The 26,753-nt window shown below is 41.4% G+C and overlaps 1 protein-coding gene across 2 annotated transcripts in view; it reads right to left on the reverse strand.

Moving 5' to 3' along the window:
- The window catches only part of SNX29 (sorting nexin 29), a 1,353,458-nt gene that overhangs the window by 1,285,816 nt on the left and 40,889 nt on the right, over positions 1-26,753 (reverse strand). For both annotated transcript variants that reach the window (XM_069210178.1, XM_069210180.1), the window contains exon 2: positions 4,974-5,038. In XM_069210178.1, coding sequence (XP_069066279.1) covers positions 4,974-5,038 — 65 coding nt within the window. The remainder of the gene's footprint in view (positions 1-4,973; positions 5,039-26,753) is intronic.

Consider the following 26,753-nt stretch of genomic DNA (forward strand, 5'->3'; position numbering starts at 1 on the left):
GTCCCCGCACTCACAAAGTTCAGTGAATTGGCTCTGAACAATGTGGGGGCACCTTGGCTAGTGCCAGGGTGCCCTCACACTAAGTAACTTTGCACCTAACCTTTACCAGGTAAAGGTTAGACATATAGGTGACTTATAAGTTACTTAAGTGCAGTGTAAAATGGCTGTGAAATAACGTGGACGTTATTTCACTCAGGCTGCAGTGGCAGGCCTGTGTAAGAATTGTCAGAGCTCCCTATGGGTGGCAAAAGAAATGCTGCAGCCCATAGGGATCTCCTGGAACCCCAATACCCTGGGTACCTCAGTACCATATACTAGGGGATTATAAGGGTGTTCCAGTAAGCCAATGTAAATTGGTAAAAATGGTCACTAGCCTGTCAGTGACAATTTGGAAAGAAATGAGAGAGCATAAGCACTGAGGTTCTGATTAGCAGAGCCTCAGTGAGACAGTTAGTCACTACACAGGTAACACATACAGGCACACTTATGAGCACTGGGGCCCTGGGTTACCAGGGTCCCAGTGACACATACAACTAAAACAACATATATACAGTGAAAAATGGGGGTAACATGCCAGGCAAGATGGTACTTTCCTACAGTACCTCCATGGGGGTTTATGGCTGTCGGGACCGCCACTTCCCGGGGCAAGCTCCAATTACAAAAAGGGGGGGGGGGATGCGCAGGCCCCCTCTGCTGGGCCATTTTCGGCCGAAGGGAACACAAGCCTCCCAGGGCAGGCTGTATTGTTAACAGGGTGGTTTTAAGCCCCGGAGACTACCACTGCCCCGGGGCAGGCCCTGCAATAAGAAAGGATGGAGCCCCCCTCCTGGTGCCAACCTCAGGACATAGTAATTTGCTATTGCTTAGCAGGGAGCTATAACATCTCCCGCCAAGCAAGAGCAAACGGTAAGTCTGTTCCAGCAGGCGGGAGCAGGAAAACAGATCCCACTCGCTGGGTGCGGACTTTTCATATGTTTTCCTACTCACTGTCAAGAGGCAAGGGAAATAGATGAAAGAATTGCTCCTGCATGCAGGGAGCAGCATTTTTTTACATTTTTATCAAATGTGGACTGAAACCCTTGAAAAGAGGTGCCAGACAACCTGTAAGAAATTGAAAAGGATTCAAATACTTTGTGTGCTTGAGGTTTTAGAGCTTACATACACTATAAGGCTGATATTGAGGGTACATAATAACACGCTGTAAAGTGTGGGTAAATTTAGAGGAGGACAGAGGGGTAACGAAGTTGAGAGAGGACACCAATATACATCTAGAGGACATTAATATGGCATTTGATTTGTATACATTAAATCATCGGGCAACGCGTCAGGAGTCTGTCTATTATTCTGAAAAAGAAGGAGTGATTGGATTCATGAGAAACTAAAGGTCACCTCGGGAGTAAACTAGAGTTTATGAGTGTAGGTTTATCAGTCCTAAGTATTTGACTAGGAGGTACATCAACAGGGACTTGAAAGGGAAAGATATGGAACTATTTCAATCTAATGCATTCCAGACTTTGGGGACGTTTTCTGAGATAGTTCAGGTAATTGTGTATTTTTTCCTGAAATGAGGGACTCCTATTTTAAGATTAGCCTTACTTCTGAGTCTGTGGGAGTCACTTGAGATATTGAGTTGATTAGTAGGAAGTTAAGGTGTACAGTCTTTTCTATCAGACATCCTCCACTAAAGGGACATCTAGCTTCCAATAATAACCACTTTAGAGCGACATATCTTGGTGTGATGTGGCAAATTTGAGCTTTTTAATGATTAATTTTGTTGCTGTGTACACAATGGGGGTCATTATGACCCTGGCGGAAGGCGGAGAACCGGCGGTAAGACCGCCAACAGTCTGGCAGTCTTACTTTGTGGAATTATGACCATGGCGGTAACGGTTCTCCGTTCCGCCCACCAGGGCGGAGACGACCGCCGGGCTGGAGACCTGGGTCTCCAGCCCGGCGGCCGTCACTATACTGCCGGCGGTATTTGGACCCGGCTTACCGCCGTGGATATCCAGCGGTTTGAACCGCCATGAAATCCATGGTGGTAAGCACTATTCCTTCCCTGGCACTGATAGGGGTGTCCCCCACCCTAACTCCCTCCCCTACCCCCCCACCACCCCTGCCACCCCCCAAAGTTGGCAGGGCCCCCCTCCCCACCGCGACCCCCAACATCACTTCACCCATACCCACAGGACACGCACGCAGGCACCACCTACATACTTACACGCACACACGCCGATATACATGCCTACATCCACACACACAGTCATACACGCACACCCACATTCAAACATACACGCACACATCCATACAGACATACCCACAGACAAACACACACTCATTCCCATACACACAACACCCCCGCAGGCATACACGCACTCACACACCACCTCTACATACACACACACACACCCCCATGCACGCACACAACACACAACACCCACCCACCTCCCCTAACGGACGATCGACTTACCTGGTCCAACCATCCTCCGGGAGGGGACGGGAGCCATGGGGGCAGCTCCGCCGACACCACACCGCCAACAGAATACCGCCACGGCGAATCACAGGACGTGATTCGCTGGGCGGTGTTCTGTTGGCCTGGAGGTGGAGGCGGAGCAACCTCCACTTCCCCGCCTCCCGCCAGTATGGCTGTTGGCGGCTCTCCGTCCGTAAAAAGACGGAGAGTTGCCAACGGTCATAATAGGCCGAGCGGCAAACCGCCACCACTGGCAGTCTTCTGCACGGCGGTCCCTCGGTGGTCTTTAAAAAAGACCGCCGAGGTCAAAATGACCCCCAATGTCTCTTACTAATACTGTCCTTTTATTTGGTTAGGACTGGATTTCCATAGTGTGCATGCAGAGTTTGGACTACAGTCCTTTTGTTACTGTCTAAGTAGCTTCAGTTGGTAAAATACATATTTGTCTAACTTTGACATGTGATTCGGGGTTTAGGTTTTTGCTGGGAAAGACGCTAAGGGGCCTAACTGATGCAACAGTTTTAGGTTGGAAACCTAGTTCTTATTACATATTGAGTGAGGTATCATTCACACCGGCTTCTTACTTTGCCTGAGACACTCACATTTTCTCTTAGCATGATTTAGTTTTAGGATTCTGCTATTCATCAATTATGAATGTTACAAGAAGCGTTTAATCAGAGAAATGAAATCTGAGCCTTGGGTGTTGTCTGCTTAGTGAATAAATGTTTTGCCTATTTTACTGTACATATGTATAGAATAAAAAAGTGTGCATGGATCTCTCCCAGGAGAAACTCAGCAGAGAATTGGGATTAGTCTGGAAGTGGACACCTGGATTTTCACGTGTTGAAACATATTTCTAAGACATGACTTAAAGGATTTTCAGACATTTCCATTAAAGTCTACGCTTTATTTTAAGGTGTCAAATGTCATGGCTGACAGATTAAAAAGCTGATGCCAGATCAGTGAAACTAAGGGACGATTTTTATTTTAAAAAGTGAAGAAGCTATTGTCTGCTATTTTCATACTCTGTCCTAATGGAACACCAGTTTGGTGTTTACGTAGTAGATTGTTTTATTATGAGAAAACCGTAATCTTGGTTGTTACACAGTTTTCTTGAGCTTACACAGCGCGTACGCCGCTCTTGATTTATATCTGCTTTTTCACAAGTCTTTTCATGTAACTCCAAAGAACCATTCCCATACAGACTAAAAGTGTAGAGTTAATGGGAATAAAAATGAACAATGAGCATATACAATTGATTATTCTTTTCTAATGCCTAGATGTAGCACAGCATTGTTTATGTACACATTATATGCTAGTGTCACTGCATCCATGCATGGTTAAAAGAGACAGATTCAAGTAGGAGAGGTGACATGCTCCTTGTACGGTGGAAATGCTCAGGATAGACAGACGTCTGGTTGAAGATTGCAGAGGTGGAAATATAGGTAACTAGCTTAGACATGGTAAATAATCCCTACAATACCCGTCTGGTTGGAGGGACAGGTAATGGAATGGGCGAGCAGCAGCAAATCCCTTGAAACCTCCATGATGTATAATGGTCACATAGATACTAATATCTGCCAAGCTCACAATGTCGTCCATGTGATTGACAATCAACGTACCATTTAACTGGATGAGCATAGTTTAAGAGCTGGCATTTTATGGGAATGAACTGTGTAATCTATGATCTTCATGCTAAATATAGTAAACAGATACTCTAGTGGTCCACCAAGGATGAGGGCTCTCTACCTGTTTGATAAGTGGGACAATCAAGGTGAGACTAATAGACAGAATGTGGCCCAATATACAATATTGCCATTGAAAGCCACTGCTAAGCAGTCTGGACAGAGTTGTGGGAGGAGTCAGAGAGTGGGATACATGAAAGAAAACTGAAATACTGAAAATATTTAAATTATATACAACATGCGTTGCTTTAAATCTCAATAATAATGTTTAAAACGTATAATGAATTACTCAGTATCAGTGAATTCAAGGGGGTCATCAATACACTTAACCAGGCCAGGCTTTCTTGGTGAGTGATGGGTCTGGAATTACAATTTCAAGTGCTTCTTTAGCTATAAGTCAATGTCTCAGAGTAAACCATATAATTACTGCCTATTGGCAGTGGACAATTCATAGGATAGACTTAGGAAGTAATGAATATTCCTCTAGTAAAAGATCAATCAATATATGAATCCGAATGAAAGAAACGCATAGTGGAAGTAAATTCTAGATCTGAAATAAAAATGTAAAAAATGCATTTGCCCACCATTAACAACACAGACATAATCAAGGGAAGAGGAAGGAGATGAATACACTCACAGACTGAAAACAGAGGTGGTCAAATCACAGTAGCTAATATCATGGCATTATTAATTAGGAACAATACAGCAACTCAACTATACATTTAAACAGGTACACCCTAATTTATAATTTAAAGTCTGAGTACAATAGAGAATCAGTATTTTCTCACCAATTAAATGAAAGTGTTGTGGCTTACCTGCTTAACGGCATCCAACAATCGCTCCAGAAGAAATTGTCTTTTTGTGTCATTGTTCTGTGGCCCTAAAATGCAAAATATATTTATGTGATGAAAGCATATGGATATTTAGGAGAGTCTTATGACGAACACAATTACATGGAAAGCACACCACAGTGGCATCTGGAACAGCGCAAAATAGAAGTCTCAAAATAAAGTCTATTGGTTGTTTTAAACCTCACCAAAATATTAAGGAATGAGGGATGGCCACCACAATGATTGGGATGATTCTGCAGTGAGCCTGGGATATAATAGCGGTGTGGGAACATGATGCTACAGTGTCTTAAACAAAACACAGGCCTATTGAGGCCTGATGACATGGTGGCTAGAGGTGAGCAGAAGTGAAAAAGGTCCTATGAATATGTGAATGCAGTCAGGCAAGTTGGAGGGCGAATTCCAGAGGTAGGGGATTGCTGTGCAACTCGCAGGAGAAGGAAAAGGCAAACTGGCAAAAGAGGAGAAACCCACCTGAGAAGACAGTAAAGAGTCGCAGCGAGGAAAGGATGGACAAGGAATATAAGGAACAGATATGTTTCCTGTACCAGAGAACTAGCTGGAGGAGTAGAATGAGACATATTAGATTGAACTATCTGAGTTTCCAGGTACGAAGATGAGACCTGGGAAGTGACTGAAGTCCAAATGGGGGATAAACATGGAATGAAGGTAAAGAGTCAGAAACGAAAGATGATCTATAACAATAATTTTACAATGCGTACTCCACTGGGCCTGGAACCAAGTTATAAAGATGACGGGTCAAGTATAAATAATCTTACTATTGCTATGCAGGTCTCTGGTGTCTCCCATTCCTTCATTCTTTAACTTCGCAGACTGTCCAAAGTCGTAACCAACCTGACTCATGAGAACAATCAGGGAATCTCACTAAATAAACACCATCACAAAAGTAAATGTTTATAGAAAAAGGAAATGTATTAGTGAAGTAAAAATAGATTAAATGAAGTCAAGTTCGGGAACTGATGGCCCAGAAACCCGCAGATAGACAGAAATCTCACTAACCAAAAAAGAAGAGTGGAGTAATAACTAGAGACTGGAATCTTGGCTCTAAAGAACTCAACAAAAGAAAACCATACAGGCCTAAAGGTAACACAGGTTGCCATGCTCAGGATTAAAATGACGATACAGAGGTCAAGACTGAATATGTTATCTACACATCACTAGATTAATCGATTGGTGAGTAATAGGCACATCCATGAGCTCGTCAAATATGGCACAGTGGGGTTGGGAATATGCAAATCAGCAAAGGACATATGGACACTTGGAGAGAACAAAGGCAGGTATTTCTGGCACAGTTCATGAAATACATATGGCCTCTAGCAATTTTTCAAACACTGAATATTTAACTAATCAACAAAATCAATTACATTATTAAGTATGTGTCATTTATTCCGGATTTTTTTAAAGTATTCACACTCATCAGCCAACAAATGAAAAAAATGAATAATACACCTTGGGAGTCATAGGGGATGGATCATCTGTTAAAATAAAATAGCAGCAGGTTTTAAACAGTTGCTCACCATTAAACATAAAAAATAATTTGCAAATAATTGTAGGTGATCAATGTATCATCATCAATCTGCATTGCCATACCTTTTCACCATATTCATGACACAATGGGTTATGTTTCAGAATTAACCTGATCTTGGTGGGCATTACATTGTAATATCAAATTACATAACTGATTAATGTCTCCAAAAGAACAAAACTAATCTTTGCCTACACTCTGATTCATTCCAGGACCAAATGATTTCCATCTTGGAATTAATTTGATTATCCTTGACATAATCCTTTCCCCTGATATCATCTTCTAATTGATGGTGCTGCGTCCAAACCGATAAACCAAACAATTTGTGGATCATTACTTATATTCTTTATAAAACAGCTTCAAGTATCCTTAATATCAGCACAATTCGTACGGACAAACAAAATCGGTCTGTATTACTTGCACCCAGTTGTCTAGCATTTTTTTGTTGAGTGGAATTTCCATGTGGAATTTCCATCTGCTCAATCATGCATGGGACAGTGTTCCCACACTCTGGTTTACTGTGTGTGGGGGAACAACAATTCCCCCCACTCAATTTTACCTGTGGGAAAATCCAGCAAGAAAATTAACTTTTTGAAGGAGCTGCATTGCAGCCTGGACCTGTTTTCCTGCCACAGCCCAAAACTCAACCCGTAAGGCTACAGTCCCCTGTGTTCTTCTCCACCCTCCCCACCATTGTCCCTACTTCCCTTCAGCTTGTGGAAGTCGCCCAGGCAGACGTTTATCAACTGCTTAAAGGAGGTGGTTAAAAGTGAGGAATAATCCACACAGAAAAAGGATCATTGAGGGAAATCTATTCAGTTAAATTGGTTCTGCAAGGTTATTCTCCACTCCATGGGGATAAACGTATAAACGCATGTACCAGTTTTTAGGGTGGACAATTTTCAATCTGTCAGTACTCTGCAACTCATAATCTGGCCCTAAGCGGGTCTGGAATTTAGGAAGAAAATGGTATTTCGAGAGATGGAGTGTCCTGTGAGCCCGGGCACACCAGCAAACAAACATGCCTAAGGGTATTCACCAACACACTCGATCTTTTTCCACATTGAAAATGGTTAAGAATGTATTCCTAACAAAGGCAGAAGTAAAACGTTTTCATACAGGAAAAAGGGTGTGTATGGAGTGTCTCTTTGCAGTTGCTCTGCAAAATTTCACATGAACAATTACACATATCTATAAAGGAAATAACAAAGGTATGCAAGGAACACCAGATTCCAAGTCTACTTCCCAAACTCTTAAACTTGTAAATCTGCACTAATTCAATGACATATACTTGCAGATGTGAATTCCAGTGACTTGTCTCTTTAAATACTAGCATGCATCAAACTGGTTTTACAAACTGATTCCTCAGAGAAATGGCATTACATTTTTCTTAATAGTTTAGGAAAACTTTTTGTCAAGTTGCATTTGTGTGAATATTCTAGATCTTGCTTTCATGTTTTTGCATGTATTTGCATAAAGTCAAGGAGCAATCTGAGAACATTATTAGTAGCTTCAAATTGCTGAATTTTACGAATATGTGTACACGTTGTTATGCTGGAATCACTCTCAGTAATTCAAGCTGACTGCACTGCATTTCCTTAGAAAACACATCTTAATAGTGAAGAGTTTTGCATTAATGAATCACACTTACATGTCTGAACAAATTATAAAGTTTGCCTTGGTAATAAACAATCCACTTTCACGGATTCACAGCGAGTGCTTGTAAACTGGTGGTCAAAGGTTGTGCGCTGCAGGCAGCTGAAGCTTGTTTACCGGTGGACAAAATAAACATGAAAACCTGTTGTCCTTTGTCCTAAACAATATGTCCTGGGCGTCGGGCAACATGAATTCCATATTCATGATGCAAACCTGATCAAAGCTATTATTCTTGTTGAAACGATTCCTGCAACTTGTTACCATCAATTTAGCTAACAAGTGTTGGTTTTGTGGAATCAACATTTAGGAGAGAAATAACTAAGGCTTCTTTCTTTTCACCTTTTACAAAGAATGTAATATAAAGCCTCCTCTATAGGTTTAGAAATAAAATCAAAGTGCTTGACTGAACGTTGAGAATGTAAAAGAGATCCTGAACCAACATGCAGGTTTAATTTCTGGCCAAACTATTTTTTAGCAAAAGTACAGAGTTTATGGCTCTCTGAATAAAAAGGCTTTGAATCAGAAGTATACAAATAATAAATATAAGTTTTGTAACTAGTAAAAGTCCAAGCATGAGAACTTACTGATCGTATTAACAAATGAGCATGTTGGTAACTCTGAAAGATATCAGCTGACATTTATGCCTAACCATTGCTCTCACTGCTCTCAATAGGTGATGATCACAAGACTCTCTATTTAATGATGTAGCATAACATAGGAAGCACTCTTGAAACCTTAAAAGAGTAAGTTGTAGCGTACGTTGTTTTGAACGTACAATGAGGGAAAGCTATCTCGATATATAAAAAATACAAAGTCATATTATTCTGCTCAAAGAAATATGGTTTCTGGAGAACCCAAATATTGTGGAATATTTACCATTAATGCTAATGGCTTTCGTAAAATGTGGCGGGTGACCCTCTGGGGGAACTACTGACCCTTATTTCAAATGGGTGTGGTTATAATGTCAACTAAACCGATACTCACATAAAAGTATTATATCAATGGCAGGAGATATACAGAAAAAACTGGATTGGGAAAAGCACGAAAGAATACCCAGATGCTTTTCTAATTTTAGCAGGAGATTTCAATGTGAAGTTGAAGACCACTAAACTAGATGAACCTTTGAGTGATCTGTTAGAAGTGTATAATGTACCTTTAGCCAATTTCCCTGCAGGTAATAAGTGACAGATAAAATGAGTAATTGGTTGTCAATGAATGGGTTAGTCTGCTTAAATGGTTGCAGTCCACCTGACTCTTCTACATTGCAGACTTTCTGTTAAGGTCACCAAACCTGTCCCATTGACTGCATTTTTGTTTTTTTATGGGAGTTTAAGTCTTTCACAATTTTTGGATTTTGAATTATGAGGGGCATGATCACTGAGCAAAGCCAAGCATGTTTCTGTTTCACAAGGAAGGTATGTCTAACAGATTACTACTCTTATTGGTTGAATACTCCAGAAGACTTATGACCCATATTTATGAGTAAATGATAACATAAACTGCTTACAGGAAGGTGATTGTGGGTCAAATGAAAAAAAAGCTAATCTGGTACCCTACAATTATGGATTAGGTGCTTGTATATTTTGAAATTTAATTGAGTAATGAATATTATCAAATAAGTCCAACCTTAAGTTCTAGTAAAAAAGGATTTGTATAATTCATCTCGTCGAGCTAAAAGTGGAATCCATAAAATGGAAAGGGTATACAGGCAAGGAATGAGTAATGTATATATTGTGGTAATAAAAGGTTTAAACTAGGACTATAAAAGGCATATAAAGAATATAAAGGATACAAAAAATGCTTTTTGTAAAACAATAGGCAAAAATGATGGATGAAATACATTTTGGAAATTGGTTAATTGTGCAATCAATACTCACCCATGTTCACTTTTATGTGCAAAAGTAGAAGAGACTTGAGTAATTCACTTAAATATGTTATATGAGGATACAAAAATAATGCCAATCCCCAAAGTTCACATGCCAAATCAGGAAATAATTAGACATTTCATGAGAGAATATTACATCATTCCTTAAATTAAGTAGAGCAGCTGATCAGGATAAAATTCCCAAAGTAACGATTAAAATCAATATAGGTTGGTGGCATGAACATTTTTTATCTCTTTTCCAATAGTTAGCTAACACCAGTCGAGGTTCAACATCCTGGAGAGGTACAGTTATGAAGCCAATATTTAAACAAGCATTAGCAATGCCAATAGGTCTGGTGATGGCTGCCAGCCTTCTGGCAAAATCTTGGTTTGTCATGTTTTTTTCAAATCTTTGTTTCTTGGGAATATGCGAGGCCCCCATCAATCTAAAAGAATCAATTGCTACAGGCAATTATGTTTTTCGGTCTAAAAAACACACATTACCACAGTAAACACTGGCATTAATGGGAACTACTTAAAAAAACAATTAGTCTGCCATTGGCTGCAAGAGGAGATAGCGAGAGAGAGAGAGACAGAAGATGACGCTATAGAGAGAAGGAGAGAGAAAGAGACAGAAAGGGAAAGTCAGAGAGACAGGGAAAAGGAGAGAGAGAGAGAGAAAGAAGGGAAGTAAAAACAGCAAGAGAAAGAAACGGAAAAGAGGAAGAAAGAAAGGAAAATGGAAAAGAAAAAGAAAGATAGAAAAAGAGGTGGAAAAATAGAATGGGAAAGAGAAACTGAAGGGAAGGAAAAACAGAAAGGGAAAGTGAAAAAAGAAAGGAGAGAAGTTAAGAGAGAAAGCAAAGAAAGAAGAAAGACAGGAAGAGGAAAAAAACAGAGAAGATGAGGAAAAAGGAAAGGAATGAGAAGGGAAGAGAAGGAAGGAATGAAAGAAGGCACGAGAAGATAAAAAGCAAAGTATGAAAGAAGGCAAGAGAAGGAAAGAAAGAAGGAAAAAAGGTAAAAATGAAAGAAGGCAAGAAAGTAAAGGAAAGAGGTAAGGGTTGTCGTTCCCCGGGGGGGGGGGGCGGAGAAATTGTAATTAGACCATTTCTGCCCCCCTCGGGGGCAGATGGGCCGATTTTTGTTAAGCCAATCTGCCCCCAAAGGGGGCAGAAACCACTTAGGCATCAGGGATGGGTGTGTGTGTATGCGTGTGTTTTCTTTAGGGGTGCAGCCCCTTGGGTAAGGGTCGCTCCCCATGGGGGCACATTACTGTTGGCCATATCTGCCCCCTTGGGGACAGGTGGCCATATTTTTGGAAGGCCCATCTGACCCCAAGCGGGAGCAGAAAGCCCACCAGAGACCAGGGAAGTTTTTTTTCTTCCAAAATAAGCGGGGGGCAAATAAATGGGGCCAAAGTTGTTGTTACATCACGAATATCTATATATTGGGGTGTTGGCTATCAACCAGTATGGGCCTGATTATGCCCCCACACCAACTAAAAGGGGTAACAGTCTTTCAGCTCTCCTTTGCACTCTTAAACATCTTATCCCACAGCAAGCAAGAAGTAATTTGATTATTTGGGGTTTTGGTTTTACATTTGGGCCATGAGAGCTCGTCTAACTCTCAAAATTTTCCCACTTGGAATGGTGAGGGCTGCACTTTATGGACTTTGGGATGCTGCCATGTAGAAAAATCCACAAGACCTAGACACATCTGAAAACTAAACATCTGGGTGATTCCAGGGTGGTGTGTTTCACATGTACCCGCAACATTTTGTACCCACAATGCCCTGCAAACCTCCAACTTTGCTAGAAATCACACATTTTTCCCACAGTTTTGTGATGAAACCTTCCGGAATCTGCAGGAATCCACAAAATTCCTACTACCCAGCATTGTCTCATCTATACCGATAAAATTCTTCTGCACTTGTCAGCCTAAAAATGTTTTTTTTGCAAACTGCCCTTTTGGACCCCCTTTGGTTCCCCCTCAATATCGACATTTTTTTGCTCTTCCCTTTCACAAGCACTTGGCCCATCTACACAAATGAGGTATCATTTTTACCGGGAGACTGAGGGGAACATTGGGCGGTATGAAATTTGTCCCAGTGCGGTGCTCCCACACAGAAATGTGGGAAAAATGTGATTTTTTAGCTAATTCTGAGGTTTGCTGAGGATTCTGGGTATGAAAACATTGGGGGATCCACACACGTCACACCTTACTGGACTCCCTCGGGTGTCAAGTTTTCAGAAATGTCTGGGTTTGGTAGGTTGCCGTAGAAGGCTACTGAGCCCAGGACCAAAAACGCAGGTGCCTCACCATCCCCCCAAAAAAGGTAGTTTTGTATATGATAATTTTGATGTGTCCAGATAGTGTTTTGGGGCATTGCGGGCGCTAGACCTACCACCACAAGTGAAGTACCATTTTTATCAGGAAACTTGGGGGAACACTGGGTGGAAGGAAATTTGTGACTCCTCTCAGATTCCAGAACTTTCTGTCACCGAAATGAGAGGAAAAAGTGTTTTTTTGGCCAAATTTTGAGGTTTGCAAAGGATTCTGGGTAACAGAACCTGGTCAGAGCCCCACAAGTCATCCCATCTTGGATTCCCCAAGGTGTCTAGTTTTCAAAACTGTGCAGGTTTGCTAGGTTTCCCTAGGTGCTGGCTGAGCTAGAGGCCAAAATCCACAGGTAGGCACTTTGCAAAAAACAGCTTGGTTTTCTTTGTGAAAATGTGATGGGTCCACGTTGTGTTTCAGGGCTTTTCCTGTCGCGGGCGCAAGGCCTACCACCACAAGTGAGGTACCATTTTTATCGGGAGACTTGGGGGAACGCTGGGCGGAATGAAATTTGTGGCTCTTCTCTGATTCCAGAACTCTCCGTCACCGAAATGAGAGTAAAAAGTGTTTTTTTTAACCTAATTTTGAGGTTTGCAAAGGATTCTGGGTAACAGAACCTGGTCAGAGCACGACAAGTCACTCCATCTTGGATTCCCCTAGGTATCTAGTTTTTAAAACTGTACAGGTTTGCTAGGTTTCCCTAAGTGCCGGCTGAGCTAGAGGCCAAAATCCACAGCTAGCCACTTTGCAAAAAACAGCTCTGTTTCCTTTGTGAAAATGTGATGTGTCCACGTTGTGTTTTGGGGGAGTTCCTGTCGCGGGCGCTAGGCCTACCCACGCAAGTGAGGTACAATTTTTATCGGGAGACTTGGGGTGACACAGAATAGCAAAACAAGTGTTATTTCCCCTTGTCTTTCTCTACATTTTTGTTCTTCCATATGTAAGGCAGTGTGTAAAAAATATGTCTGTTTGAGAAACGCCCTGTAATTAACATGCTAGTATGGCCACCCCCCCCGGAATTCAGAGATGTGCAAATAACCACTGCTTCTCAACACCTTATCTTGTTGCCATTTTGGAAATACAAAGGTTTTCTTGATAGCTATTTTTCACTTTTTATATTTCAGAAAATGAATTGCTATATACCCGGGATAGAATGAAAACCCATTGCAAGGTGCAGCGCATTTATTGGCTCTGGGTACCTAGGGTTCTTGATGAACCGACAAGCCCTATATATCCTAGCAACCAAAAGACTCCAGCTGACGTAACGTATATTGCTTTCAAAAATCTTACATCGCAGGAAAAAGTTACAGAGTAAAACGTGGAGAAAAATTGCTGTTTTTTTCACCTCAATTTCAATATTCTTTTATTTCAGCTGTTATTTTCTATAGGAAACACTTGTAGGATCTACACAAATTACCCCTTGCTGAATTCAGAATTTTGTCTACTTTTCAGAAATGTTTAGCTTTCTGGGATCCAGCATTGGTTTCTCACACATTTCGGTCACTAACTGGAAGGAGGCTGAAAGCACAAAAAATAGTAAAAATGGGGTATGTCCCAGTAAAATGTCTAAATTGTGTTGAAAAATTGGGTTTTCTAAGCTGGGAAGATGGTGATTTTACCACCATAAACCCTTTGTTGATGCCATTTTCAGGGGAAAAACCTTCTTCTGCAGCCCTTATTCCCATTTTTTGTAAACAAAATAATTGTTTGCTGTACTTTGGCTAATTTCTTGGTCTCCTTCAGGGGAACCCACAACATCTGGGTGCCTCTAGAATCCCTAGGATTTTGGAAAAAAAGGACGCAAATTTGGCCTGGGTAGCTTATGTGAACAAAAAGTTATGAGGGCCTAAGAGCGAACTGCCCCAAATAGCCAAAAATTACATGCACAGGTGCTTTTGATTAAAAAAAATAGGTGGCCAGCAATACGAACCCCCTGGAAGTGTGAGGAAATTCAGTTTATCTACAATCCTTTTCATTAACTGGAGCATTTGACAAACATATGGGTAAGTGAGAATGCGTATCAATAACCTGCTCCAATTTACATCTCGCTAAAGTGTCACTACAGGACATGCCCCACCAGCCCTATATAGGGTGAGTGGAGACACCCTGGAGGGTAAGAACTATCACATCAGATACACATGACTCTTCAACAGGACGGCCTATAGATATAAGAGAGCAAGATGTATGACTCAATATATGTGCCTCACAGAGTGATCACTACTGTGAATGTTTATGAGGGGAAGAATTCCCATCCTTATTTAAAGGCATGACTGTAGCATGAATTCACATGACTCTATAGCAAGCAACCTTTATAGTAAAAATATGGATAATTTCATTACACCTTTGCAAAAACAATGGCATGACAGTGCATGCATAAAAGGATGTAAATTAATGTATCCATTCACTCACCAATGTCTAATGAATAATGAGAACCTTTCTGTGTTGTACTGTTTTAATATATACGACTGGCTGCGTGTAGCGGCAGCTGACTCTAGTCAGCAGGAGAGGCGCGTTCTAGCATTACGGTCAGTCCATCCTAAAAGTATTCATTTTATTCTTTGCCGTATATTTCCTTTACTACAGTATTTTAGAACATGATCTGAGCGGTTTACAGTAAAAGCGCCTAAATACTTTTGTTTCTTTTCTCTGTATCTTGTGTTAGTTTTGTTCATTACATTCCATATCTTGGACCTGTTTTCGGCATTTTCCCGACCCCGAGGACGGATAACAAACCCTTATATGAATCTAATTTGAACAACTACAACCTGTTAATTTCAGGTGAATATTAGTGCATATAAATAATATCACTAATAGATATTAATTTATCACTATTATTATTAACATACACCAGGATTCATGCCTTCACTGAATGGAACCAATAAACGTTGGTAGCACAATGTAAGGCACATTTTAATCATAATATACTAACCACTGTTTCCTCAATATTATCTAGAATCAACTATTACAAATAATTGATTATTTGATACTCTATGCTTTTTCCATTTTAGAAAAAAAAAATCACTTTCTTTCTGATACTCTATTTTCTATCACTAAAAATATAATCCTAAGGGTACTCTGACTCCGTGGGCACTTACCCTAATATGACAATAAGTCACCCTTGAGTGATATATAGGTTAAATAAAGACAGGTGACCTTTAAGAAGCTAGCACAATGGTACTCATAAATTATTATATAATTTTCTTTATTAGATACCCAGACTACATCATCAAAAATTATATCTAGAATCCAAAATTTAATTGACTAGAAGATTCGGCTGCTAAGATTAGATTACTGATGAACAGTATCATTGTGAACGGCCCTGAAGAAGGTGACCTATAACAACCTAAAAACACCGAAACGCGCGTAGGCCTCCGGTTCCTACGGTACCACTTCGACAGAGCCACGCCATTAGCATTTCCTTTGTTTATCAGATTACTATTATTATTATTGTGGTATTAGAAGATTTAATATTTATATATTTTCATCATTAAAGAATTGTTTTAGTCTTATTTTGTTATTAGGATTAGTTGTATTGATGTAAACTTTCACTTGTATATATAACATTTTCCACAATTTTGTTTTTTCTAGTGTGTATTTGGTATGTCTGAGTTAGGTATTCTGTTTTTTCATTATCGGTTTTCCTCAAAGTGATATTTATAAATTTATTTTGGCATAATTATGCAAAAATAAAACCAATATCCACATTTATAATAAGATCAATTTGATTTGTGTTCAATTACTAGATTATAGCAGCCTAGTATCATATGTTTATAATAGGTTTTACTGTATAAAGTTGCAATCATCATAAACTACAGTGTTTTCATTCTTGAAGATCATTGTAGCTTCATGTATATTCGAGTAGCTCTTCTAGTAGTTTCTCTACATTGGTTACTTTCCCTGTTTGAGCTACGTTTATTCTCTCAGGGAATCCCCTTATAGTTACGTGCCCAATACCTATGCCAGGATTAACTACTTCTAGTTAAACAAATAATAAGCATGCTAAGCTCAGTAGACCAAGGTCCACAAAAGCTATCTGAACACAGCTAACAGATATGAAATTTTGATTTGCCAGTTTGGGAGAAGGTCTGGGAGATGGAGAGACTGATAGCTGAATGATTTTCTGTTTCATGAATCGGTAGTGGTCAACACAAAAAAGATTGCAAAGGACACCACAGGAGCGGTTTGTAAATAGGTGGGTTGGTATGCCTGGGAATCAGTAACTCAAGGCATATTTATCAGCAAAGCAGCCCACTAGAAGCAATGAAAGTGGCGGAGTTGGCTAAACTAACACAAGAGTTGCAAGCACCAGAAGACAGACACAATAAGCTAACAAGCTTAAGTGGATAGATATGCACAATCAAAAGTGACAGAGACAACTACATCATAGCGAAGCTTGGAATGGAAGATAATGAAGAGGCAATGAGGCAAGCAAGCTACTAGCCACTGTGGGTGCACCAGGTCATCAGCCATATCACAGAAGTAAAGGATGGAGTGTTGAACAGGGTGCTAGAGGAGGGGAATCTCTGAGTATTTCAGAATTTCACCAAATACGCTATACGGCAGGCCCTTCAGATTAATGTGCAAGTCACTTATATCTGGACTCTATAACTCAACCTAAACTTAGCAGAATAGATGCTGAACCACTATAGGCATCAATAGCCAAGGAGGAGATGTGCTTAGCATTCGTGGGTGTCTATAGACTGCCAAAGCTCTGGGGCAGGATGGCTTCTTAACCAACCTTTCTATGACTTTTGCTCCCCAATTAATTCTGCTTCTGGCCAAAGTTATCAACGGATTCAGTAGTGCTCAGGGAGTGGAAAACAATATGAAAGAAGTGAAATGGTTCCAGATCCTTAAACTAGGCAATGACGTCAAACTCCATGTCTTCTACCACTCTCTAGCGTTGCTAGATATAAATGGAAATAGCTTTAGAAAGGTACTAGCATTCAGATTAGGAGGAGTGATGTAATTTTTGATCCAGGAAGACAGGATTCATCCGAGAGGGCAATGCTAGTGACATAGCTAGAAGGAGGGGGAGGGACTTGTTACTCCCCTCCTTGGACACTGACAAAGCGTTTCAATGGATTGACTGTGGTTGGATGGCAGACCCATTCCGTTCACTGGGCTTTGGACTGTGCTTCATGGGTTGGCTTCAAGCCAATTATCATAAACCATAGGCAACAATTAGAGTGAATGGCCAATACTCAGGCGCCCAGGCCTATATGTACGAAACTTTTAATTTGCATTTCCTAAATAGCAAATCCTAATAATTAGTTCTTTGAGAAATGCAAATTGGACTGTACTAAAATTGTGATTTCCTAATAGCGATTCCTAAGGAGTCTCAATCATTATTAGGAAACTGTAAATTTGGAAATTCGAAACCTTCCCTACCTATGGACCTAAGGCCCCTCTTAAATCTAAGGAAGAAAAAGTGCTGCTTTTGTAAAGCGCTCCTATGCCCTCAGTGCATGCTTCAGTGTATTGCAAAAAGTGCATTTTTGATACCTTTTTTGGAATTTGCACACAGTTACCATCGGATTAGATTGAATTTGCATATGGTTACCATTTAATTTGCACATGGTTACCATCGGATAGCATATCCTAAACAGGTTTGGAAATCACATGCAATTTCCTTTTTTGATAATTGCAAAATGCGATTTCTACAGGGTTGAACTCGCAAAACTGCGATGCCACAGAGCCCTTTGTACATTGGAAAAAAGCTGTTTTGCACTTCCTCACAGGCTGAAATTGTGATTTGGTCCATTAAGAAATGCAAAGCTTTAGTACATATGGGGCCTTGGTCACTTAACTTGCCTGCCCCCTTTCAGCTTTACAACTTGCGCTCTCCTGGCACCCTCCCTACAAAATATTGGCAACAACCTATCAATAAGGGGACTGAGTAGAGTCATGACTTAAGCTCACTGCTTTTTATGAAGATATTCTAATATTGCTAGTAGACCCATAGCAGTTGCTTATAGAGCTAATGGCTGAACTAGGGAGCTTTCAGAAAGTGAGGTGCTTTGAAGGGAGTCTAAATAAATCAGAGAGCCTAGTTCTGGTTGTAAGCATAAGGGATATCTGTAAACATGCAGCCTATTCATGTGGGCAACAGTCACACTCAATACCTTGTATCAAATTATCTCCTAATATGAATTTATGTCAAAGAAAAATCTTATACATCTACTTAGGGTGATCAAAGCCTGTCCTATGCGAGATGAACTGCAGCCGTGAAAAGGATGATTCTGTCTAAAATATTATGTATCTTTCAGGCAGTCTCTCTATCCCTTAAGTATGGCAACAATACCTGCCTTCAAGAGATCTGCAATTGATTCATTTGGGAATGGAAAAGACTGAGATTGTGTTAGATATCAAACACCCCAAACAAGCGATTAGGAGTTTCTGATTGCTCCCCTTAACAATCCTCTCAACTTCATTAACATAATTAAGTTGATGCATGCAGAGACAGATAAGCTATGATGCTTCATCGATGAAAATGTAGCCTCCCGTCATCTTGGCAAACTCCCCTCAATGCCAAGAGATCAGCGTGGGTGGAATTTCAGTCTGTCAGAGCCACCCTCAGAGTATGGCATCACTTGACTAGCCAAAAGCAGATCCTACTATAAATCTGCCCATTCTCACTCCACGTTTTGGTAGTGAAGAACATATCAAATGGGAGATTAGGATTCCCTGAAACACAACCTCTTCACTACTCACAACTAAGGCACTGAGGCTCTAATTAAAAGCTTCATAGTATTGGTGAAGTGCAAACACCACACCCATAATCACTGGTACTGTGACGTTCCATGCTATTATTAGTTAGACTCATTGTATTAACTTTATAGACGCACAATTAGCATGCAGAATTCTACATGGTACTCCCCCTTACAAATGTATGACATTACAACGCATTCCTTTATCATGCTCCTTAGAGAACCTCAACTTCCTGCACTCTGAACACATTAAAGGCATTCAGTTTAAACCAAATCCATCCCTGCCTGGAAATGTAATCCCCTTAGTCATGTGGTCTAATGCAAGAATTTCTACAGAAGTTTGGCACTCAATCATTTAAGGGTGGACCATCAAGAACCAGGGTGCTCCGAGGTGCACAGGGCCGCCAGAGCTAAAAGGGAGTCTGTTGTAGACCGTATGCATTCAACAAGTTATGGCCCAAGGAAACCCAAATTACATGAGACAAGTCTCCATTGATTTGGTAGCACGCCCCATGGTAGGGAGGATTGAGGGTAGAAGGTACATTGATCAACAGGAGAGGTAGCTTTGAACGGAGTCCTTTGACTCTGAGCTCCTGGAATGTGTATGGTCTGATCAATAAAGTGGGTGAGAATGATTTAATCTCTTAGCTTCAAAACTTTGACATCTTTCTCTTCCAAGAAACTTGGACTGACAAGCTGACTCCAATAATCGGCTTTAAGGAATATCACCTCTACGTAAAAAAGTCTGCAAAGGCTGGTAGAGGCTCAGGTGATTTGTCCAACATGATCGGATCTCACTTCCAGTGGCAGTAAGAACTAATTGGTCTAGGCATCACATCAGCTCAATGCATCAAACTCACAGATCTATCACCTTCAAGGGCAGACAGTGATTTCAGTCTGTTAATATGCAACTTTTACATCCATCCACATAGGAAGCGAAAATAGAGGAAGTTAGATGCCCTGATAGCCCTGCTTAAATCATTACAGCAAACCTACCCTCAAGCTTCTCTGTTGCTCTCAGGAGACTTCAATATGCATCTACTTCAAAAAGATTCTTCGACAAGAATGACCTCTCCAATGGGCCACATGCGTATAATTCCACATGCCTTCTACCAGAGTTGACCGCCATTGGGAAGCATGTGTACTGGCCTTGGCAAACGTAGGTCTCTACACACTTAATGGGTGCATCCTGCAAGACCGACCAGCGACCTTTATCAAGATCTCTTCTAAAAGCTGTATGTTAGACTGTACATTTGTTGACACCCAGCTATTTCCAAGGGTGACGCACTACAGCATAACAGCTAGAGTGGAGAGCGATCACTTCCCGCAGCATGTGCAGCTATCACTCTGCCCACCTACAGCTCCCTACGCAAACGACCTGTTATTAACATTGAGTGCCTACAGTCTGATGCACTTTATTTGGCAAGGAGAAGGTGTGGTCACCATCATGTCCTTTATTCCAGCTTGTATCTCCCAACAACCTCTCACTCGCAGGTCGTTATTGCTCCAGTCACTGGAAACTCGGACCACTGGTCTCATAGCGTGCTTTTCAGCAAATACAGTGCGATGCTCTCAAACAGATAGAAAAGGGGGCGTCTGGTTTTCAAAGTCAATCTTCCAGCAAAAAAAGAGTGTTAAATAGAGGGATCAGGAAGAGTTACAGAAACTGTTAAATTAGCAAACAGGCAGAATGAAAATCGCAACCCTAAGGTTAACCTACAGGAAAGCTGTCTGATCTGCAAAAAAGTCTAATTTGCCCAGTTAATGGCTAAAGCTCCTTCAATCATCTAGAACGAAAAACAGCAAGACCTTTTGGGAGCACATTAATACACTGGAACATGGCAGGTTTGTCCTCCACAAAGCTGACATTTGTGAGGCAGACTAGATAAACCATTTCACTGCTATGTACTTGGGGTCTCCATCTCCCAAACGAGTCACTGCAGCAGCCCCCTTCTCATGCAACATAGAAGGCACCTGGTTAACAGATTCTCAAGTAGAGCTGACACTTAAGAAATTGACACCAGATAGGGCTCCTGGCCCGAACGGCATCCCAAACTTCTTGTTCAAATATGATCAAAAATGTTGGGACAATTATCTTACGCCTTTGTTTAACTGAGCATTTCTTATTAACTCTCTACCATCATCCTGGAGGGGAAGCATCTTGCATCCCATTTTTAAATCTGGCCCTAGGTCTGATCCCGTGCATTATAGACTAATTGCTCTCATTGGTGTGGAGGCCAAAATGTTTCCCTCCAACTTATTGAGAGATTTGGAAGCCTGGGAAAACATCATCCCAAAAACCCAGACAAGCTTTCGGGCAGGATCAAACACCCAGATTAATCTCCAAACAGTTACTTTACTTGCCAGAAAGGCCATCAATAAATGAGCTAACATTTATGCTTGCTTCGTAGACTTGAAATCAGCCTATGATAGGATCCAAGACATTTTCTGTGGGCTAAGATGGTCAGGCAAGGAGTTCGACCCAAGTTACTGGACTTTGGGCCAGATGTAGGAAGCCGTTTGCATGGTGCAAACTGCGAAAATCGCTGTTTGCACCTTGCATACAGCCTAACGCGATGCTCATTCACAAATTGCAAGTCTGTACCGACTCGCAATTTGTGAATGCGACTCGCAAATAGGAAGGGGTGTTCTCTTCCTATTTGCGACTCGCATAGCAATTCGCAGTTACCACCAGTGTCACACTGGTGGTAATTCATTCGCAAAAGGGAATGTGGGCATAACGTTTTTTTGAGAGCAGGCAGTGGTCCAATGGACCACTGCCTACACTGAAAAAACGAAACCAAATGGTTTCGTAATTTTTTTCATTTTGCAACTCGTTTTCCTTTAAGGAAAACGGGCTGCAAAATGAAAAAAAAAACTGCTTTATTGAAAAAGCAGTCACAGACATGGAGGTCTGCTGACTTCAGCAGGCCACCATCCCTGTGAGTGCAGGGACTCGCTTATGGGGTCCCAAAAAGCGACCCACCTCATTAATATTAATGAGGTGGGTCTTTGCAACCCCATAGCGAGTCGCAGACGGTGTCTGAGACACCGTTCTGCATCCGATTTTGTGAATCGGAAATTGCGAGTCGGACAGACTCGCAATTTCCGATTCGCAAAATCGGTATTTGCTACATCTGGCCCTTTGTGGTGATTTTTTTTTCTAATACTTGGGTGCAGGTTAAAATCGGCAAAGGTGACTGGCTGACTCAGAAGATTGCACCGTCTCTTGGCCTCAAGGAAGGATGCGTCCTTGCGGCATTTTTATTGAGAATCTATATGGCAGATCTAGCAGCTTTTTTGTCCGAAGTGGCGTGTCATCCACCTAAGGTAGGCAGGGAATCGGTTAACTGCTTACAATATGCGGATGATATATTATTATTAAGTCAGACCACGACTGGCCTTCAGTGCTTAATAACAAAGATGGCCATGTATACCAAATCTTTGGGCCTGAAACTTAATTATAAGAAAACAAAAGACTTCAGCTTTTCTTCAAGCCCGTATGCTTTTCACAATAAATTTAGATGGTGATTGGCCAGAAACCAGCAGGGGCAATCCTATAAATACTTCGGAGTGACTTTAGATGCAATACTATTCTACAAGCCCCATCTCCTTTATAGGAGAGCGATAGCCCAGAAACTTTGTTTCGCATTTGGTCTACTTCAGAGGAGGCTTAGATGCACCTCTCACGATTATCTGCTTCAGGTCATCCGGGCTAAATTTATCAAATCCTTCACCTGTGGATCAGAATTATTGAAAGGGCAAGACGCATCTTTATAAAATCAGCTTCAATCATATTTGTTGAAACGTATTTCCGTCTCCCCTGTCATACTTCGTAGGCTCAGGTGAGACTGGAGTTTGACCTTTTTGACCAAGCTCCTTTCAGGTTGGGAGCCATATTAAAACTTTGCAGGAAGCTTAGATCAGCATCACCAGATTCACTGGCTGCCCAGTGTTGGTTGGAGATGGAGTCCACACCCAAACAAAACACTCATGCCCATTGTTTATTTAAGGAGTATTAGCCACTATAAAGTTTACTAGCACTTGGGGCTCTCAAATAGAGCTTACTTTATTAAAAAAAAGACCAACAAGGCCTCTAGACTGAACTCTTGGTCATAAGACAAAGCTCTCCCGGATGGAAAGAGGCACGGCCAGACCGTTCTTCAGTTTTACACGTCTTGGAGCCCGCAACCGTATTTTGTTTCCCACATAGCTGCACCTGTTCAACACTCACTTCTTTTACTTCGTACGGGTGCCTTTCCCACAAAAGACCAAGTCCTCAGTTGGAAGCAAACCTGCCCAGACCATAAATGCTGTCTGTGTGGTCTCCTGGAGGAAAGTGTACTCCACTTCCTGAGTATCTGCCCGAGGTGTCCCGCATGCAACAGCAGCTATGTCCTGCCTTGAGGTCGTTTCAAATCAATACATGTCGGTCTGCCGTCCCGGCCATTTTAAACGTTGATAACATTCAGCTCGCCTGCAGGTCTACAACATTTTTAGAAATAGTGAAAAATCTGCTCTTATCATGTTAACCGAGCATGCACAGACATTGTTTAATGCGCAGGCTTCAGAACACATTAATTGTGTCACACAACTCCCCAATCTCTTTTGGGCACCTGGGCGTATGTGGGCCAATGAAGGACAATATAGGTCTGAAGCCAACTCATTGTTACGCTTTAAAGCTAATTTGCGTGTATTCTGTACTTTAGATTTCAATCAATGCAGCACTATTTTATTTCTTTTGTTTTGTTAACCCCTTACCTGCTGGGCCTTCCCCCGCCACCCAACCCCAGTGCTGAGACCTTTTTTGGCTATTTGGGGTAGTTTGCACTTAGGCCTTCATAACTTTTTGTCCACATAAGCTATCCACGCCAACTTTGCGTCCTTTTTTTCCAACATCCTAGGGATTCTAAAGGTACCCAGCGTTTGTGGGTTCCCCTGGAGGAGACCAAGAAATTAGCCAATTTTTTTTTTTTTTTTGTTATTTTTTTAAATGGGAAAAAAGGGCTGCCGAAGAAGGCTTGTGTTTTTTTTCCCTGAAAATGGCATCAACAAAGGGTTTGCGGTGCTAAAATCACCATCTTCACAGCTTTTAGGAAGAGGCAGACTTGAATCAGAAAACCCAATTTTTTAACACAATTTTGGCATTTTACTGGGACATACCCCATTTTTTTTATTTTTTGTGCTTAAGCCTCCTTTCAGTTAGTGACAGGAAAGGGTGTGACACCAATGCTGGATCCCGGAAAACTAAACATTTCTGAAACCTAGACAAAATTCTAAATTTCACATGGGGTCATTTGTGAAAATCCTACAAGGTTTTCCTACTGAAAATAACAACTGAAAAAAAAAATATTGAAATTGAGCTGATAAAAACAGGCATTTTTCTCCATGTTTTACTCTGTAACTTTTTCCTAAGATGTCAGATTTTTTAAAGCAATATACCATTAAACGTCTGCTGGTTGCGGGGATATGTAGTGCATGTAGGTTCATCAAGATCCCTAGGTACCCAGAGCCAATAAATGAGCTGCACCTTGCAATGGGTTTTCATTCTACACTGGGTATACAGCAATTAATTTGCTGACATATAAAGAGTGAAAAATTGGTTTCAAGAAAACCTTTGTATTTCCGAAATGGGCACAAGATAAGGTCTTGAGAAGTAGTGTTTATTTGCACATCTCGGATTTCCGAGGTGCCCATACTAGCATGTGAATTACAGGGCATTTCTCAAATAGACGTCTTTTTTACACACTGGCTTACATTTGGAAGGAAAAAATGTAGAGAAAGACAAGGGGCAATAACACTTGTTCTGCTATTCTGTGTTCCCCCAAGTCTCCCGATAAAAATGGTACCTCACTTGCGTGGGTAGGCCTAATGCCCGCGACAGGAAACACAAAACGGACACATCACATTTTTACATTGAAAACTGATGTGTTTTTTGGAAAGTTCCTAGCTGTGGATTTCGGCCTCTAGCCCTGCCGGCACCTACGGAATCCTACCAAACCTGTGCATTTTTTTAAAACTAGACATGTAGGGGAATCCAAGATGGGGTGACTTGTGGGGCTTTCATCAGGTTCTGTTACCCAGAATCCTATGCAAACATCAATATTTGGCCAAAAAAACACTTTTTCCTCACATTTCGGTGACAGAAAATTCTGGAATCTGAGAGGAGCCACAAATTTACTTCCACCCAGTGTTCCCCCAAGTATCCCAATAAAAATGGTACCTCACTTGTGTGGGTAGGCTTAGTTCCCGCCGCAGGAATAGATCACACAACAGTCAATGTTTGCCTTACATAAGGACACCTGTTGACCCTGGGGTGATCCATTCCTGACAAAGGCACTAGGTACAGGCACTCAAGTGGGGTAGCGTTTGTATCGGGACAGGTGGGGAAACACTGGGTGTTAGGAATTTTGTGGATCCCAGCATATTCCTTTAGTTTGTGGGACAGACATGCAAGAGAAAATTGAGTTTTTATTCAACATTTCGCCTTTGCAGGGTATCCTGGGTAAGAAAACTTTGGGGAATCCACACAAGTCACACCTCTGTGGACTCCCCCCGGATGTCTAGTTTCCAGAAATGTCTGGGTTTGGTAGGTTTCCCTATAGGGCCACCGAGCCCAGGACCAAAAACGCAGGGGCCTGCCTTACAAAACCACGTTGTTTTGTGATAATTTTGATGTCTCCACAATACGATTTGGGTAGTGGAATTTGGGGCTGAACTAAAATGGGGAGCTCCCGAGAGAGCACTCTCTCTGTGCTTGCTGCCACATGCACCTGCTCTCTGGGTGGGGCTAACCCGCTATTGTTCCGCTGCACAGACTGTGCTTGCGAAGAGACAGCAGGACTGTTCTCATCACTGCCCTCATAATCAACTGAAGAGGAGTTAACGAATGGGACTCCTCAGAGTGAAAAATCACTCCTAGAGCCTGCGTCATTATCCAATTCCTCAGATGCTGTCTCAGTATCTGCTGTCGCGGTCTCTGATCCTACATCAGAGCTGTCCTCTATAACCCGAGTGAGGGCTTGAGCAGCAGTCATTCAACGAGATGCCATCTCTGCTATTGGCTAAACTGTTGCTCTAAAATAGTAGCCACCGTAGACAGTCACAATATTGCTGGTGGATGTGTGTGTGTGATACGTGCAACAGTAGAAGTCACCTTACCTTCACTTTTTCCCTCAATCAACACGTTCTTTCAAGACACTCAAAAAAAGACACACTATTACTTCACCTTGTCACATACCATTTGTCACAGCCTTTAGTACCTCTAACGCCCAGTTCAAAAATCATTATTGGTGCTCCCACTCCCATGAACTCCTCCTCGGATTCCCTCACTACCACCTAGCAAAAGTGCCCTTCTTCTTTCCATAGCCCCCCGCACATACATTTCATTTGTATTATAGCACATGTAATGGCTGACTTTACTAATGTACTCAGCTGTTTACATAAAATACAGATTTGATCTTTGCAGTAGGCATATAAACCTTCTGCGCTACTTTATGGCATTAAAACTGCCACTAGACAAAATTCTGATCCTTTTGTAGCAGAAACATAATCACAAGACTTACTTGACTTTTTTTATTGCTGCCTAAAAGCTACGTATGTGTAATGCTTTGAAGACGCAAGCTCCAACT

The sequence above is a fragment of the Pleurodeles waltl genome, chromosome 10 (assembly GCF_031143425.1).
Source record: "Pleurodeles waltl isolate 20211129_DDA chromosome 10, aPleWal1.hap1.20221129, whole genome shotgun sequence".
Classification (NCBI taxonomy): domain Eukaryota; kingdom Metazoa; phylum Chordata; class Amphibia; order Caudata; family Salamandridae; genus Pleurodeles; species Pleurodeles waltl.